The 13,848-nt window shown below is 44.8% G+C and overlaps 1 protein-coding gene and 1 long non-coding RNA gene across 2 annotated transcripts; both read left to right on the top strand.

Annotated features, from left to right (window-relative positions):
• Positions 1 to 2,863: 2,863 nt before the first annotated feature.
• Positions 2,864 to 10,683, top strand: LOC134406639 (keratin, type I cytoskeletal 10-like; the record flags this gene model as incomplete). Its single annotated transcript, XM_063138156.1, has 8 exons — positions 2,864 to 3,646; positions 4,386 to 4,468; positions 5,128 to 5,284; positions 7,030 to 7,194; positions 7,958 to 8,083; positions 8,952 to 9,175; positions 10,272 to 10,462; positions 10,598 to 10,683. Coding segments are annotated over exons 1-8 (1,731 nt in total), but the record flags the coding sequence as incomplete, so codon positions are not given.
• Positions 10,684 to 10,688: 5 nt separating this feature from the next.
• LOC134406581 (uncharacterized) lies at positions 10,689 to 12,312 on the top strand. Its single transcript, XR_010025978.1, has 2 exons — positions 10,689 to 10,738; positions 11,962 to 12,312. It is a non-coding gene; the product is annotated as an uncharacterized LOC134406581 (long non-coding RNA).
• Positions 12,313 to 13,848: the final 1,536 nt, after the last annotated feature.

Genomic DNA, 13,848 nt, shown 5'->3' with positions numbered 1-13,848 from the left:
AACCAGTGATCACCAGATCATCAAGGAGTTGAAAGTATATTTTCCCATTATGAAGTGATTAAGCAGAGCAGCAAGTGACAAGATAATCATCATGAAGAGGGAACATCTTCAAAATGGAGTTGCATCAGCATCAGCCCAGAAGATGCTTACAAAATCACATCTCTTTTCGATGGGGCGCCTCCCCAGACGGAACCAAACCAGGCTCAAGCAGAAAATGGTACACATTGGCCCTAACAAATTATTAAATGAAAAGGGGGAAAGAGAAATTACTTTTAAAACAGTGACAACAACTTTGGTCATTGTTAAAGCAGGCACTTTTACGTGCAGTTTGAGCAACCATCTCCTTTGAATCCATGTAGCTGACATTTGCAGATCATGTACTGAGATGTTTAGGTATCCACACAGTTGAGGAAGCTCTTGCTAAATGGGCCGTCTCTTACTAAGGAAAGGTAATTGATGAGGAAACTCTGGGTGTGCTCATCGTGGGTGTCACAACAGGTGAAAATGTGTCTTCTTTTATCAGTTGCTTCAATCTTACAAACACCAGCACAACCCTTTGAACAAAAGGGGTTTGGTAGCTCTGCTCTTCCCTCCACCACCAAAATGAGTAACGCCCAAAAAAACGGATACAGCTGTACCTGTGGCTTCAGTCACAGTTGTTCCCATCAAAATGTAGGCTCAGGTTTGCAGTGTTTTATTCTAGTAAAATAGAAATACTTCCAAGCCACTTATTACATTAGCACAAATTGTGGTGGGTGCAGACCAAACTCCTAAATCACTAGACCAGTATTTGAGAATTTACCACTCAGATGTGTTTCTTTCCAAAAAAAAAAAAAAAAAGGTTCGAAGATTGGCCTTATGGTTTAAGGGGTTGATATGAAGCAGCCGGGTTGTGTAGATATATGCAACAAGTGGGCTGGAAATACTTTTATTTTTACTAGAATGGTTTCTAAGATAATCATAATAATCAATGTCACCAAAACACCAGTCTTTGTGAACTGCCCAGAGAGCTTTGGCAGTAAAGAAATATAATATAATATAATTAACTAAATAGCCGGCATCAATCTCATTACTCATCCAACAAATTACCCATCTCAGTGGCACCCAAGTACAATCAATTGGGCCTTAAATCAACAAGCGAATCCCTTGTTATGCCTTTTTTTACAAGGAAATGGTTAGGATTGTTCAATAATATTCACAACCGCTTTGCTAGTAGATGTGTTAGAACAATCATACATATCAGTTTGAAATGCATTGTATAATGCCAGCTGTGAACTCTTGGAGTCTGGCTGTCATGCGATCCCGGCCCTGTCTCTGCAACCAGAAAATTGTGAGTGAAACTATTGCTAGATCTCATTTACAATCTACACCTTGGGCTGGATCCAGACTTAGCGCTCATCTACACCAAGCAGGATATTCCATTATGAAAGCAGTATGAAAGCGGTATATAAAAGGCAGGAGCCACACTACTGCTCTATAGTGGTACTGAAGTGCACTGCAGCATCTACAGTACTGCTTTACAGTGGTACTGAAGAGTACTGACAACTGTTAGGGGGGAGCATTGGCACTTCTACACCAAGCAGGATATACCACGACACTATGAAAGTTGTATATGGTCTGTGTCAATGGCCCCCAACAGTTGTCAGTGCTCTTCAATACTGCTATAAAGCAGTAGTGTGGCTTCTGCCTCTTACATACTGCTTTCATACCACTTTCATAGTGGAATATCCTGCTTGGTGTAGATGAGCCCAGAGTTCATAGACCCATTGATACTGAAGTTAATCAATATTCATGATTAACTTCAGTCCCATTGATTTCAATGATTCTACCCTAATAAGTCTAGATCCAACCCCAAATATTTAATCCACATATCACCCAAGCATTTTGGTATTCAGTGAGCACATGGAAGGAGCAGAAGAAGGTTACACCCACACCTTGACCTCCAAGCATTCAAGGATCCCATGTGTATGGAGAGGGTGCACGTACACCCAAATGGGTGTAAAGTCTTCCAGAGGGGCAGCCGTGTTTCAGGTGCCATAATGCATGCATGATGGCATCGGATTTCATGGATTCTAGTCCATGAAATCCTAAATCATAATACAGGGGTTGCAAACCGCTTTCAGCTCAAGGGACAAATGCAATTTTGGAGCTCTCAGGAGCCGCATTCCAGGGGTGGGTGGGACTGAATGCAAAAGCAGAGGGTCCAAACAGCCAATATACCAGTATGTTTTAGCTTATAGTTCTTATTGCCAGTAACTAAGCCAGTAACAGAATACACATACAAACACCCAATGCTGAAACTGAGGAGTGGGGAGAAGTAAGCATATTCCCCCTTCCAATTTTCACACTTCACAGTCTGCAATGGAGAACATTAATTTTCAGATTCCCCCAGACTTTCCATTCAGCATTTCTTGAGTGGATTCTCATCTTTGTATTCGAGTTGGAAAGCCAAATTCTCCTTTTCATGTAATTATAGTGACTTGGCGACTGTGGGTTTTCCTTCACTGCTGATGCTGTGTGAATGATTGGTTGATGTGTTCGAAACAGATGAACCAAGTGCTTGAACACGCAGGATGACGGCAAAATGGGGAGAAACAAGAGAAGATGGAGCTATATCTCCATGGCAGCATGCAGTATCTTAACTAAAACGTTCTGGGACACAGAGAGAGAGAGAGAGAGTGACAAAATCCCAGGTATGCACAAGATTACCTTTGATAATTTAAAATACACACACGTACACCTCCCTTTGGCAGTTCATTTTTGGCATAAACAACGGGATTGGCAAATGCCAAGGGAGGGACAAGGAACACCCTTTGTGGCAACGCCCTCCATGGGAGATATAAAAGAGGATCGACGGGGAGGGAGCATTTGCAGTCGGAATCCCAATACCAGACTGTGCAGCTGAGCTGGGGCTTTCACAGGGTTTGGATTCTAAACATCTTTCACCATGAGTTTTGGCGTTAAGGGCGGCAGCAGCGGAAGCGGTGGCAGCAGCGGAGGCATTCGAGTTGGAGGCGGCAGTGGTGGCTTCAGCAGCAGCAGCGGCGGGCGCATTAGTGGTGGTGGAGGTGGAGGTGGAGGTGGAGGTGGCAGAAGTATCAAAATTACAAGCTCGTCCTCAGGGTCCTCAAGGGGATTTTCTGGAAGAAGTTATGGTGGAGGAGGATCCAGGAGTGGAGGGGGTGGTTTCAGCAGCGGTAGCTGCGGAAGAATAAGCAGAGGGAGAATATCCTATGGAGGTAGCACCTATGGCGGTGGCGGCAGCTATGGCGGTGGCAGCTATGGCGGCGGCAGCTATGGCGGTGGAGGCTATGGCGGCGGAGGCTATGGCGGTGGCGGTTATGGCGGTGGTGGCTATGGGGGTGTTTGCTATGGGGGTGGTGGCGGCGGGGGCTACTACCCATTCAGCAGTGGCAGTTTCACTATGGGAGCTGGTGAGGGTGGCCTCCTCTCCACCAATGAAAAGTCAACCATGCAACATCTTAATGATCGCCTGGCTAATTACATGGACCAGGTGCGAAACCTGGAAGAGGAAAATTCTCAACTTGAGATCTACATCAGAGAATGGTACCAAAAGCATGGTGATGTTAGTGAACCAAGGGACTACTCTGGCTATTATCAGCAAATTGACCAGCTCTACAATGAGGTAATTGATTATATTTTAAAGAGATTCGACAATGTCTTGGATTTTTACCCTTCCCTGTGTTATATTAGGCTGAGAAATATTTAATAGGTGTAATTTAATCAATATTTAACACATTGTAAATTAACATGCTCCATTTTAACCTTTGGGATGAAGCACAGGTATTCTAAAAACCCATGCAAATCCTGCAGCTTTTCATTAACACAACAAAAGAAAAAGGAGAAGTGCATGCTGGGAGGGCACCAGGCAAGGGAAGGCTGTTGGAGAGGGATGGCTTATGGAGAACATCCTATGTAATGAGACTGAGGCCATAGCTAGACCTAAGGTTTATCCTTGGATCGTCCTTGAGAGCATCTCCAAAACCAAATTTGGCCCATAGACTGAAAGACTTTGTACACCCCTGGTCTACTGTAAATCCTTATTTCCAGTGGTAAACATGACCATCTTGGAGATTGCGCTCACACGTTTGATTCCGCGTGTCACTGTGCAGAACTGGGCTTGGGCTCCCTATCCGAAAACTGGCTTAGATATGCATGTTCATCTGTTCACGATTGCATCACTGAGTGATGGCTCACATATGTGACTGGCCGGTCATGGATACAACATCCCATGGAAAGAATCCTCTTGTAGGACCTCAAGCACAATTCTTCTCAATGGGGAAGGCTGATTCCTATGATGTTATTACGATTTCCCAAGTGATCGCCACGATTAAACACAAACATCCCCACTCATCTATTCCCAGCTTATTTCTGAAACAGATGATTACAACAAAATCCTTCTGAATATTGATAACACCAGGATGACTGCTGAAGATTTTAAACTGAAGTAAGTATATTTCCTTTTTGCCCACCTTCTTCAGATTGAGTTCCCTTTGCCCAATTTTACTACACACACACACACACACACACACACACACACACACACACATGCACACACACACACACACACACCACTTTTCTTTAAAGGAAAAGAATAATGGCTGACAAGCATACTTCTGACTAGTGTGGAGTGTTCCAGTTCAGAGGTCCAGCCAGCTAGCCAGCCAGTCTGGGAAGGAGACTTCATTCCGTTCAGTGAAAGCTGGTGGCTCTGATTTTGGTGGGGCTGTGAATCCAATCTGGGTTTCAGACAGAACCAGCCAAAACTCTAATGGAGTTATGCAAGGTGCTGAACCCTATCCCCAAGTAGGGTCAGCACCTAGGGTAGCTCCTTTAGGATTCTGGCTGGTACTGACTAAAACCCAGAATGGATTCACAGCCTCGCCAAAAGCAAAGCCACCAGCTTCCACTGATTCCATACCATTCCCCACTCACCCTTCGTTTTCTGTTTTTAGTCCCCCAACAGTCATCAAGCATTCTATAGCCACCGAGAAAGCTGTTTGGACCATTTGGGGGGTTGGGAGTCATTGTTGTTGGTGGCGGGGGGGAGACTTCTGCAAGACTTGTCCATCAAGGTTTCCTCTCACCCCCTTTCCTGTGGATTAGGTATCAAACCGAATCTGGTCTCCGTCAGAATGTGGAGGCTGATCTCAATGGATTGCGCCCCCTCTTGGATCAACTGACTCTTGCGAGGTCTGATCTGGAGATGCAGTTTGAGTCTCTGAGAGAGGAGTTGATGTCTCTCAAGAAGAACCATGAGGAGGTAAGAGCTCTCCTGAGCGACCAAGAAAAATAGTACGTTCTGAGCCTCCTGCGAGATTGACTGGGTAACATTTTGCTTAGGTTGGGTAGAAAATGCAAAATATGCATGATATGAGAGAACATATGCTCTCTATCTTCATTAAGCATTCACAAGAGCAGTCCATTTCCTTCTTCTTTGCTGAAGGGCTGCGTTGTGTTATCGATACATGCAACTCTCAACTAAACCCTATTAAGGGAGCGAATGGCTTTCAAGCAGCATAGAGTTATATAATCGCAGAGTTGGAAGGGACTTTGGAGGCCATCTAGTCCAACCGCCCCCTCCCTGAATGCAGGGTACAACCACAGCATCCCTGACAGATGGCCGGCCAGATGACCTCCAGCGAAGGAAAGCTCAGCACTTCCCACAGTGGTCTGAGCCACTGCTGCAGCTCTTACTGTTCAGAGTTTTGGTTCAGCCAAAATCCGCTTCCCTGCCATTTCCACCCCTTGGTTCTAGTCCTGCCCTCTGAGGTATCAGAGAATATGTCTGCCCCATCTTCTTCATGACATCGCTGCAGCTCCTTACTTCGGCTAGAATTCAGTGTCATTACTACTCACCTGATGCCCCACAAGTCTCCACTTCAGGACCACTGTGGACTTGAATTCCTGTATCAGAGGCAGTAGGATTGTATACACCAGTTGCTGGGGAACAAGGGTGCTGCTGCACCGTGTCCTGCTTGTGGGTCCCTGGTCGACAGCTGGTTGGCCACTGTGGATGCAGAAAGAGAAGGGAAACCCTGTGAGGGAGTGAAAAAACAAGCCGAAGGCAGGGGCGGAGATACAGTGCTGGACTAGATGGACCCTAGGTCTGTTCCAGCATGGCTCTAGCCACGTATGTTCTTATGTTCTTAAATTCTGACACCTTGGGCTTGATGAGGGATTTGCCCCAGGGTGGATCCAGTATGGCGGCAAGTCATCTATATGACGCAGCTGCCATCCTGAAGCCATCCAGGGGCAAACCCCCAAAGCTCCACTTTAAAGAAGTCAGGCACTTACCCTGATTTTTTTTCCTCTTCGAGCTGCCTGGGAGGCATGTCTGGCAGAGGGCAAATGCTGATTGGTTGCCATCTGCCCAGGCAGGGGAAAGGGGATGGGCCAGCAGGCTGAATGGCCGCTGTCCCACCTCCTTGCTTCTCTGGTATGGGGAGAAGCCCCCAAAAGGTAAAAACAAACAAACAAACAGGGATGCAAGGTGGCACAGGGGCCCTGGGTGCAGGCTGGGCGGCCCCTCCAAACTAAAAGGGAACACACACACCCCAGGGATGTGAAGAGACATGGGCAGCCAGTGCAAGAGCACCATGCCTCCTCCAAAGTAAAGTTTAAAACCCCCACAAAAAACAGGGATGTGAGGAGGCGTGGGTACCCCATGTACGGCAGCAGAACCTCCTCCATATTAAAAGAAAAAACGGAGATGAAAGGAGGTGCTCCTTTTCGCATTCAAATGCCTGCCCTTGCTCCTTCACATGTGGATAACATGGAGGAGCGCAAAAGCGGAGGTTTGGGGTCTCATGACGCAAAAACGCCGTCCTCAAGCTGAAGCCCTTGGCTGAAAGGGAGTGGTCCTGGTGTTTCTTCCCTTGGAGCAGGACTGTGTTTTCCTCATCCCTCTTCTATCTGATATTTCATACAATCAGTCAGACATAGCTGTAATCACTTCTGCTGCGCAAGTTTCATTTGATGACGCATTTTTCTTCCCCACCATTGCAGACCCTGAGAGAACTAAGAAATCAACGGGGTCATGGTGAGGTCAACGTTGAGGTGAACGCGGCCCCCGGCCAGGATCTGAAGCAACGTCTTGATCAGCTCAGGGCTGAATATGAAGCCATCATCGAACAAAACCGCAGAGAGGTGGAGAAGTGGTATGAAACCAAGGCAAGTTGAACCTATTTATCTACTGGGTTTGCCTCGCCAGTGATCGGAAGACTCACAACAGGGAACTCCTAAGTCAACACAATGGGAATACTTTGAGGGACCCCACTGACAAGAGCTTGGAGGGTGACTTAAGGGGTTGATGCTGGTATCTGAGTTGGATTTAGTACATTGCTCCAAATGTTGACTGCAAAGTCGGGCTATTGCCAGGAATCTGTAGGCCATGCAGGGGTCAACAGAAGCAATTTGAACAAAGTAGAGAACATGTTGGTTGTTTTATTATGGTTTTAATTTTTGTGAACCACCCAAAGCGCTTCAGCTATTGGGCAGTATAAAAATGTAATAAATAAAATAAAAAATAAAATAAATAAAATAATAAATGTCAAGGGAAGATGAAAGCTGAAAAAAATTATATATGTCAATTACAAATTTTTCATGCATTTTTTTTTAAAATTGCAATTAATGAAGAAACAGGAAGGGTTTATGAGTGAGCACCTGCAAAAATTACATGTACTGGAAATAAATTGATCAATCCATTCCTATGTTGAAGCAACCAAACTTTTAAACAAGATTTAGCATTATTCTAGATACAGAAATATAGGGTGAAATTCTTGCTCAGCAGCTGTCTAATATTATGCATGCTTGTTTTGTCCAGTCCTGGGTGTGTCTTTTTATTGTCTTTATGTTCACAAGTTTGCTGTGTCTGCCTCTGGAAGTAAATGGCCATGTCAATCACACAAAAAATGTTTTTTTTTTTGGTTTATAGATGGAGGAGGTTCGCCAACAGGTCACTTCAAGCGACCAGGAGATAACTACAGGCACCAAGCAAGTGACAGAGCTGAGACGGGAATTACAGTCCTTGGAGATTGAGCTGCAATCCCAAATCAGCCTAGTACGTGATCACATGCACAAATGATATGTGAAATTCACAGGAAACGCACCACACCCTATTTTCCATTTGGCTACAGCCAAATATTTGTAATAATAATAATAATAATAATAATAATAATAATAATAATAATAATAATAATAATATCTGCCTCTCCCTCTGGATTGAGGTGGGGAACAACACTGCATACAATTAGTTAAAAGAGCATATAAAACCAATACAATATTAAAATAACGATCACAGCATCTTAAAATTCTTAGGTTTAAAATTCATCTGGGTCGGCCTGCCGGAAGAGACTAGTCTTTACAGGTGTCTTAAACTCAGAGAGAGCATTAAGCTGACAAATCTCCTCCGGCAGGCCATTCCTCAGTCTGGGGGCGGCAGAAGACAAGGTCCTCTGGGTAATAGTGGCCAGCCTAGTTGTGGCTGACTGGACAAAACCCTTCCCAGAGGAACTGAGTGTGTGGGGCAGATTGTATGGGAGAAGGCAATCCTGCAGGTAACCTGAACTCAAACCATGTAGGGCTTTAAAGGTAATAACCAACACTTTATACTTCACCTGGAAACTAATTGGCAGCCAGTGTAGTGATTTTAAAGTTGGTGTAATATGGTCACCCCTAGGTGTACCAGTGACCAAGCTGGCTGCCATATTTTGCACTAGTTGAAGTTTCCGGACTAGGCACAAAGGTAGCCCTATGTAGAGTGCATTGCAGAAGTTGAGTCTCAAAGTTGCCAGCGCGTGCACGGCCGTCTTTAGATCTTCCAACTCTTTCTCCTTTCCCTAAAAACATCTCAGCATTCTGCATTGGGTCAAGGCATATTCCCCTCTTTCCTGAAGGTCTTCTCCCTTGTGTTTCCTCTCTAATATCAGATCCAGTCTCTGCAGAGCAATCTGGAGGACACAGAACGTCGGTACAATATGCAGCTGCAACAGATTCAGTGCATGATTGAGCCAGTGGAAGGAGAGCTGGCCAGCATCCGCTGTGAGATCGAGAGCCAGAGCCAGGAGTACCAGATGCTCCTTGGCATCAAGACCCGTCTGGAACAGGAGATCATCCAGTATCGCCGGCTGCTCGAGGAAGGACAGCAAGAAATGTAGGTTGCTTGCTGATATGGAACAAGTGAAGCCACTGCTGTGGAATCATGACTGCAAACAGTGCAGAATAATGATAATGATAAAGATAATGATAATGATCTTATATGTATAATTCAAAGTTGGGAGTTAGCTGGTCATCCCTGTTTGGCTGCCTTCCTGTTGACTGATTTTCATGAAACATACTTCACTTGAAAACTCTTGACTCACAGATTCCACCAATAACAACGGTTTTCACTATAATTCAAACTCAGGACTGTATTTATGTCCATAGAGCTTTTTTTTTAAAAAAAGAATTAGGCTGTCTTCTATAACAAAGTACTATAAAGTTTCGTTTTTAATATAAAAATCAATTGTAATTAAGTAAACACAATTAAGAGTAAATTGGAACAAAATGAAATATGAACACACTTAAAACACTGTACATCTTTATAAATAAAGGTGCAAGCCAAAGTACAATGATATGCCAGTAACATAGAGCCTCTAAACAAATCATGAAGGGATTAAGAGATATCTACAATTAAAATTAACCCAGTCAAAGTATAGTTATTGTTCAGAAAGGAAGTCTCTAGCTGTTAAATTTATCAAAATAACATTTAAAAGTCTCTGTACAACTTCAGTTAAGTTAAACCTTTTGTTGGATTTAATTTTTCTCCACAAACTCTGCTTTCAGGGAACATAATAATAATAATAATAATAATAATAATAATAATAATAATAATAATAATACAACTGAGGATTTTAATATAAATCCTGTTGCCCAAATATTGCCAGTAATGGTCCTAGAGTCAGCTGGGTTTCATGCTTTTCTGTACTTATTGATTATGCTACACATCTGTGTTTGGGAGAAAAATAGGTGTGATGAGTGAAAATATGAGCTGCCTTATGCTGGTTCATGCCACTGGTTCATCTAGCTTAATACTGCGAACTCCAACTGGTTGACAATCGACTAAAAGCAGAAGTCCTTCCCAGACTGAATGATGGATGAAGGAGGCTTGGATGATGATGCCCAGTCCACAAGGCATAGTCTACCATAGTGTTCTTTTTCCATGAAGGGGTTTGCTGTGTTATTCATGATTATGATTTTGTGTTTTCCAGTGGCTCAGTAGGAATAGGAGGAGGATACGGAGGAGGAACTGGAGGAGGATACGGAGGAGGATACGGAGGAGGATACGGAGGAGGAACAGGAGGAGGATACAGTGGTGGCAGAAGGGGTAGCGGTGGCAGAATTAGCGGAGGCGGCATCAGCAGTGGTGGAGGCAGCATTGGCGGAGGCAGCATTGGCGGAGGTGGCATCAGTGGAGGCGGCATGAGCGGAGGCGGCATCAGTGGAGGTGGCATGACCGGAGGCGGCATGAGCGGAGGCGGCATGAGCGGAAGTGGCATGAGCGGAAGTGGCATGAGCGGAGGCGGCATCAGCGGAGGCGGCATCAGCGGAGGAGGAGGCAGTGGCGGAGGAACCATCGGAGGAGGTGGTTCGGGTATTGGTGGAGGCATCGGTGGCGGAAGCAGTCAAAGTGGTGGAGGAAGTTATGGCAGTTCTTCACATATTCACATCAAATCAGGTGAGACTTAGAATAAGCACACGGGCAACTCTGCTTCTTTAAATCTTCTGTTCTCTTCATTTTCCTCCCTCAGACAGTGGGGATGTTAATCAATAAAGGACGATTCCAATGTGTTGAAATTGTTTTATCCTTAAAGAAGGGCCAGCCCTACCATTAGACAGAGTAAGGCAGTTGCTTCAGGTAGCAGATGTTGGGAGGCAGTAGCAAGATGTTGGAGGAAAGAGCTGTGGGCCACGTGGTCTGCCCTGCTCCCCCTAAGCTAGACTGCTGCCTTCAGGTGTGGTTGAGGATGCCAGTGGTGAAGAAAGAGTCATGGAATGGGAGGAGCGCCATCTTGTCCTTTGCCTGAGGCAGAAAAATGCCTTGGGCTGAGCCTGCCTTACAGGGGATATTCTTATGGGAAAATATGCAGGCCTGGTGTAGACTATGGGAGATTGTCCATGTAAACACTGAGATGCTGTCGTTGATTTTGACCATGCAGCACATCCACACTGCACGTGGAGCAAGTTAGTTGCTTCGGCTGTGGAGCATCCCATGCTTGGATGCTCTACTGCTCTCAGGGTCTCTAGGTTTAGTGTCTAGATTTGGAGTTGGGGGCTTGAAGAAGAGTCTTCTCTTTTACTAGATACTTCTCACTTATTAAGCACTAGACTGAACATCTAGTATTTAGTTGATAGCAGATCTGGTCAAATTGGAGTCTTTGTATTCAGTTTTTAGAGGGCCCTTGGGAAAGACACCCTCAGTGGGGGAGGGGGAGTTTCCCTCAGGAGTCTACCTGCTCACTGCTATTCTCCCCAGCTGCCCTTGGTCCTCCTCCTCCTCCTCTCCTCTTTCTCCTCATTGCTACCACTTGCTTACTTGACAGGCAGAGAGCCAGGGAGCAAGTAGGCCGTAGCCTCGACTGCTCCTCCTTCTCACAGCCAGCGTTGTCTGGACCACAGTGAGAGGCAGGTGAGCAAGCAGGTTACAATGGGGAAGAGGAGGAGGGAGTCCAGGGGGGCTTTTGTCAGTGGCCCCCATCAGCTTTGATGCTGGCCCTGTTCATATCATCTGCTGGTTGCAGGGATGGCTGTTGCGTGCCTGTATATCCAGAGCTTTAGAAAGCAAGTTTGATAAGTCAAATGCAAATGCATTTCACAACTCAACTGTTGTCACCCATATATTCCTGGGCCTCTAACGTCACATGTACCTACTCACCCCGCTCTTTCCCTCTCTCTCTACAGGATCTGGCAGGAAGTCCTAAGAATAACAAACCGCTGTATGACCCCAAACCCTCCACGGTGTTGTGCTGATCGAGGAAGAGAGCACCAGCTGAAATTCTCTGCATGGACCTTCAAGACAGAGAGGATTGCTTCCTCTCAAAATTCAATGCAGCCTTTCACATTTCTCTCTCTGTCTCTCTCTCTCCACTGCAGCAGAATGCCCCGTGGCCCCTACTTCCTATTCCTTCCATTCTTCAAAGCTTTTTCTTTGCAGGAGCTACTCTTGCTTGAGTTTAGTGGCTGGCACTTAGCTTCTGATGTTGATGAGGGTTGTCTAATAAAGTTCTATTGGTGCTTGATGCAATCAGAAAATCCACATGTCCTCTGTTATTTTTGGCAATCACTTGATGAGTACTGAAAGACATTCGCAACACTTAGCAGATGATGGCAGATTATTTATCTGGTTGGCAACTGCGTGAACAGAATGCTGGACTAGATGGACCTTGGTCTGATCCAGCACAGCTCTTCTTACATTCTTGTGGTTTTTATGCACATCATAATGCTTGTAAGGATGTGAGTCCAGGAACCTTCAACCTGTGACTCTAGCAATGGGACTGAGCTCTTGCTCTCTCAACCGCTGAAGTAACTTGACTATTAGAAGGAAGAAGCCAAGGTGGCACTACCAACATTACATATTGTCTGAACAGGGATGGAGGAGTCTGTCAATTTTGGCTTTGCTCTGTTTTCTCATTATTCCATCCATAAATCTGTTTCATCCTGTTTCCACATCAGCTCAATTCGATGATCATTTTTAAAGTCCACACAGAATTTATACACATCTGTGAGTGTTTCTCCTAAAGTGAGCAGTGTCTCACTTTTCCTAAAAGATGCTTTTTTTTGTCAAGCAATTTCCCAGGATATAGTGTGTTTTTGTGCTCTGTTTTCACTGATATAGATATTTTTACCACATTCCCCCTCCCCCTAAATTCTGCATTTTAATGCAATTTCTTTTTTTTTTATTTATTGGAAGACTGCATTGCAACATTTGAAAAAGTGAAAATATCAAAGTATAACTGTGTCTCAGTTCATGGATTAGTTCAGAAAGAGTGAATTAGGTAAGTTCACATTAAAATGTGAACCAAACACATTTCTCCCTACCAGTTTAATACTGGTCAGGAAGCAAATTGGTCCCAAAAGAAGCCACCTGGTCCTATAAGATTTCTCACTCCCCAAGTTGCTCAGGTAGAGACGTTTCACTAAACTCCCTGCTTTGTCACTGGTTGGTTTGACTACCTACCTAGTCAGTACCAGTTTCCTTCCAAAACCCAGGTTGGAATGCTATTTATTTACTTTTCACATTTATATACCAAGATTCTTGCAATAACTTAATGTAGTTCACATTTACAAACTTGCAATTCACAGTGATACAAAAGGAAAAAAGAGATGGAGTGGGGAGGGAAGAGGAAAATAAACAAATACAAGCACCACTATCATGGCCACTGCTATGCTCACCCATTGATAAGCCAGGAGTAGTCTGTACCTGCTTGCATCCTAAAATCCAGATATCACTGCTGAGACCTGTAAAGGAAACCACACTCAGCCAAACCGGCTGTCCACTGGATTTTACACAGATCTTGGAATAAAGCACACAGCTCTCAAATTGAAAGGGTTAGGCCCAATCCTTTATTGAAATTGGAAGGGTAAGAGGCAAGCAACACATCAGATTAGCTACTAAAATTGATACAGAAATAACACCCTGAACCCCAATACCAGCAATACTAATACATTGTTACAGAATATACTTCCCCAGCCAGGTGTCCTTCAGCTCAGGCCCCAGGCCCCACATTTGGTAGACTTTTATGGCCACTCAGCTATTCTACTCCCCCTCCCTCCGGATGGGCCATTTTT

Source organism: Elgaria multicarinata, chromosome 11, assembly GCF_023053635.1.
Source record: "Elgaria multicarinata webbii isolate HBS135686 ecotype San Diego chromosome 11, rElgMul1.1.pri, whole genome shotgun sequence".
NCBI lineage: Eukaryota > Metazoa > Chordata > Lepidosauria > Squamata > Anguidae > Elgaria > Elgaria multicarinata.
This window is presented reverse-complemented; position numbering and strand designations above follow the sequence as displayed.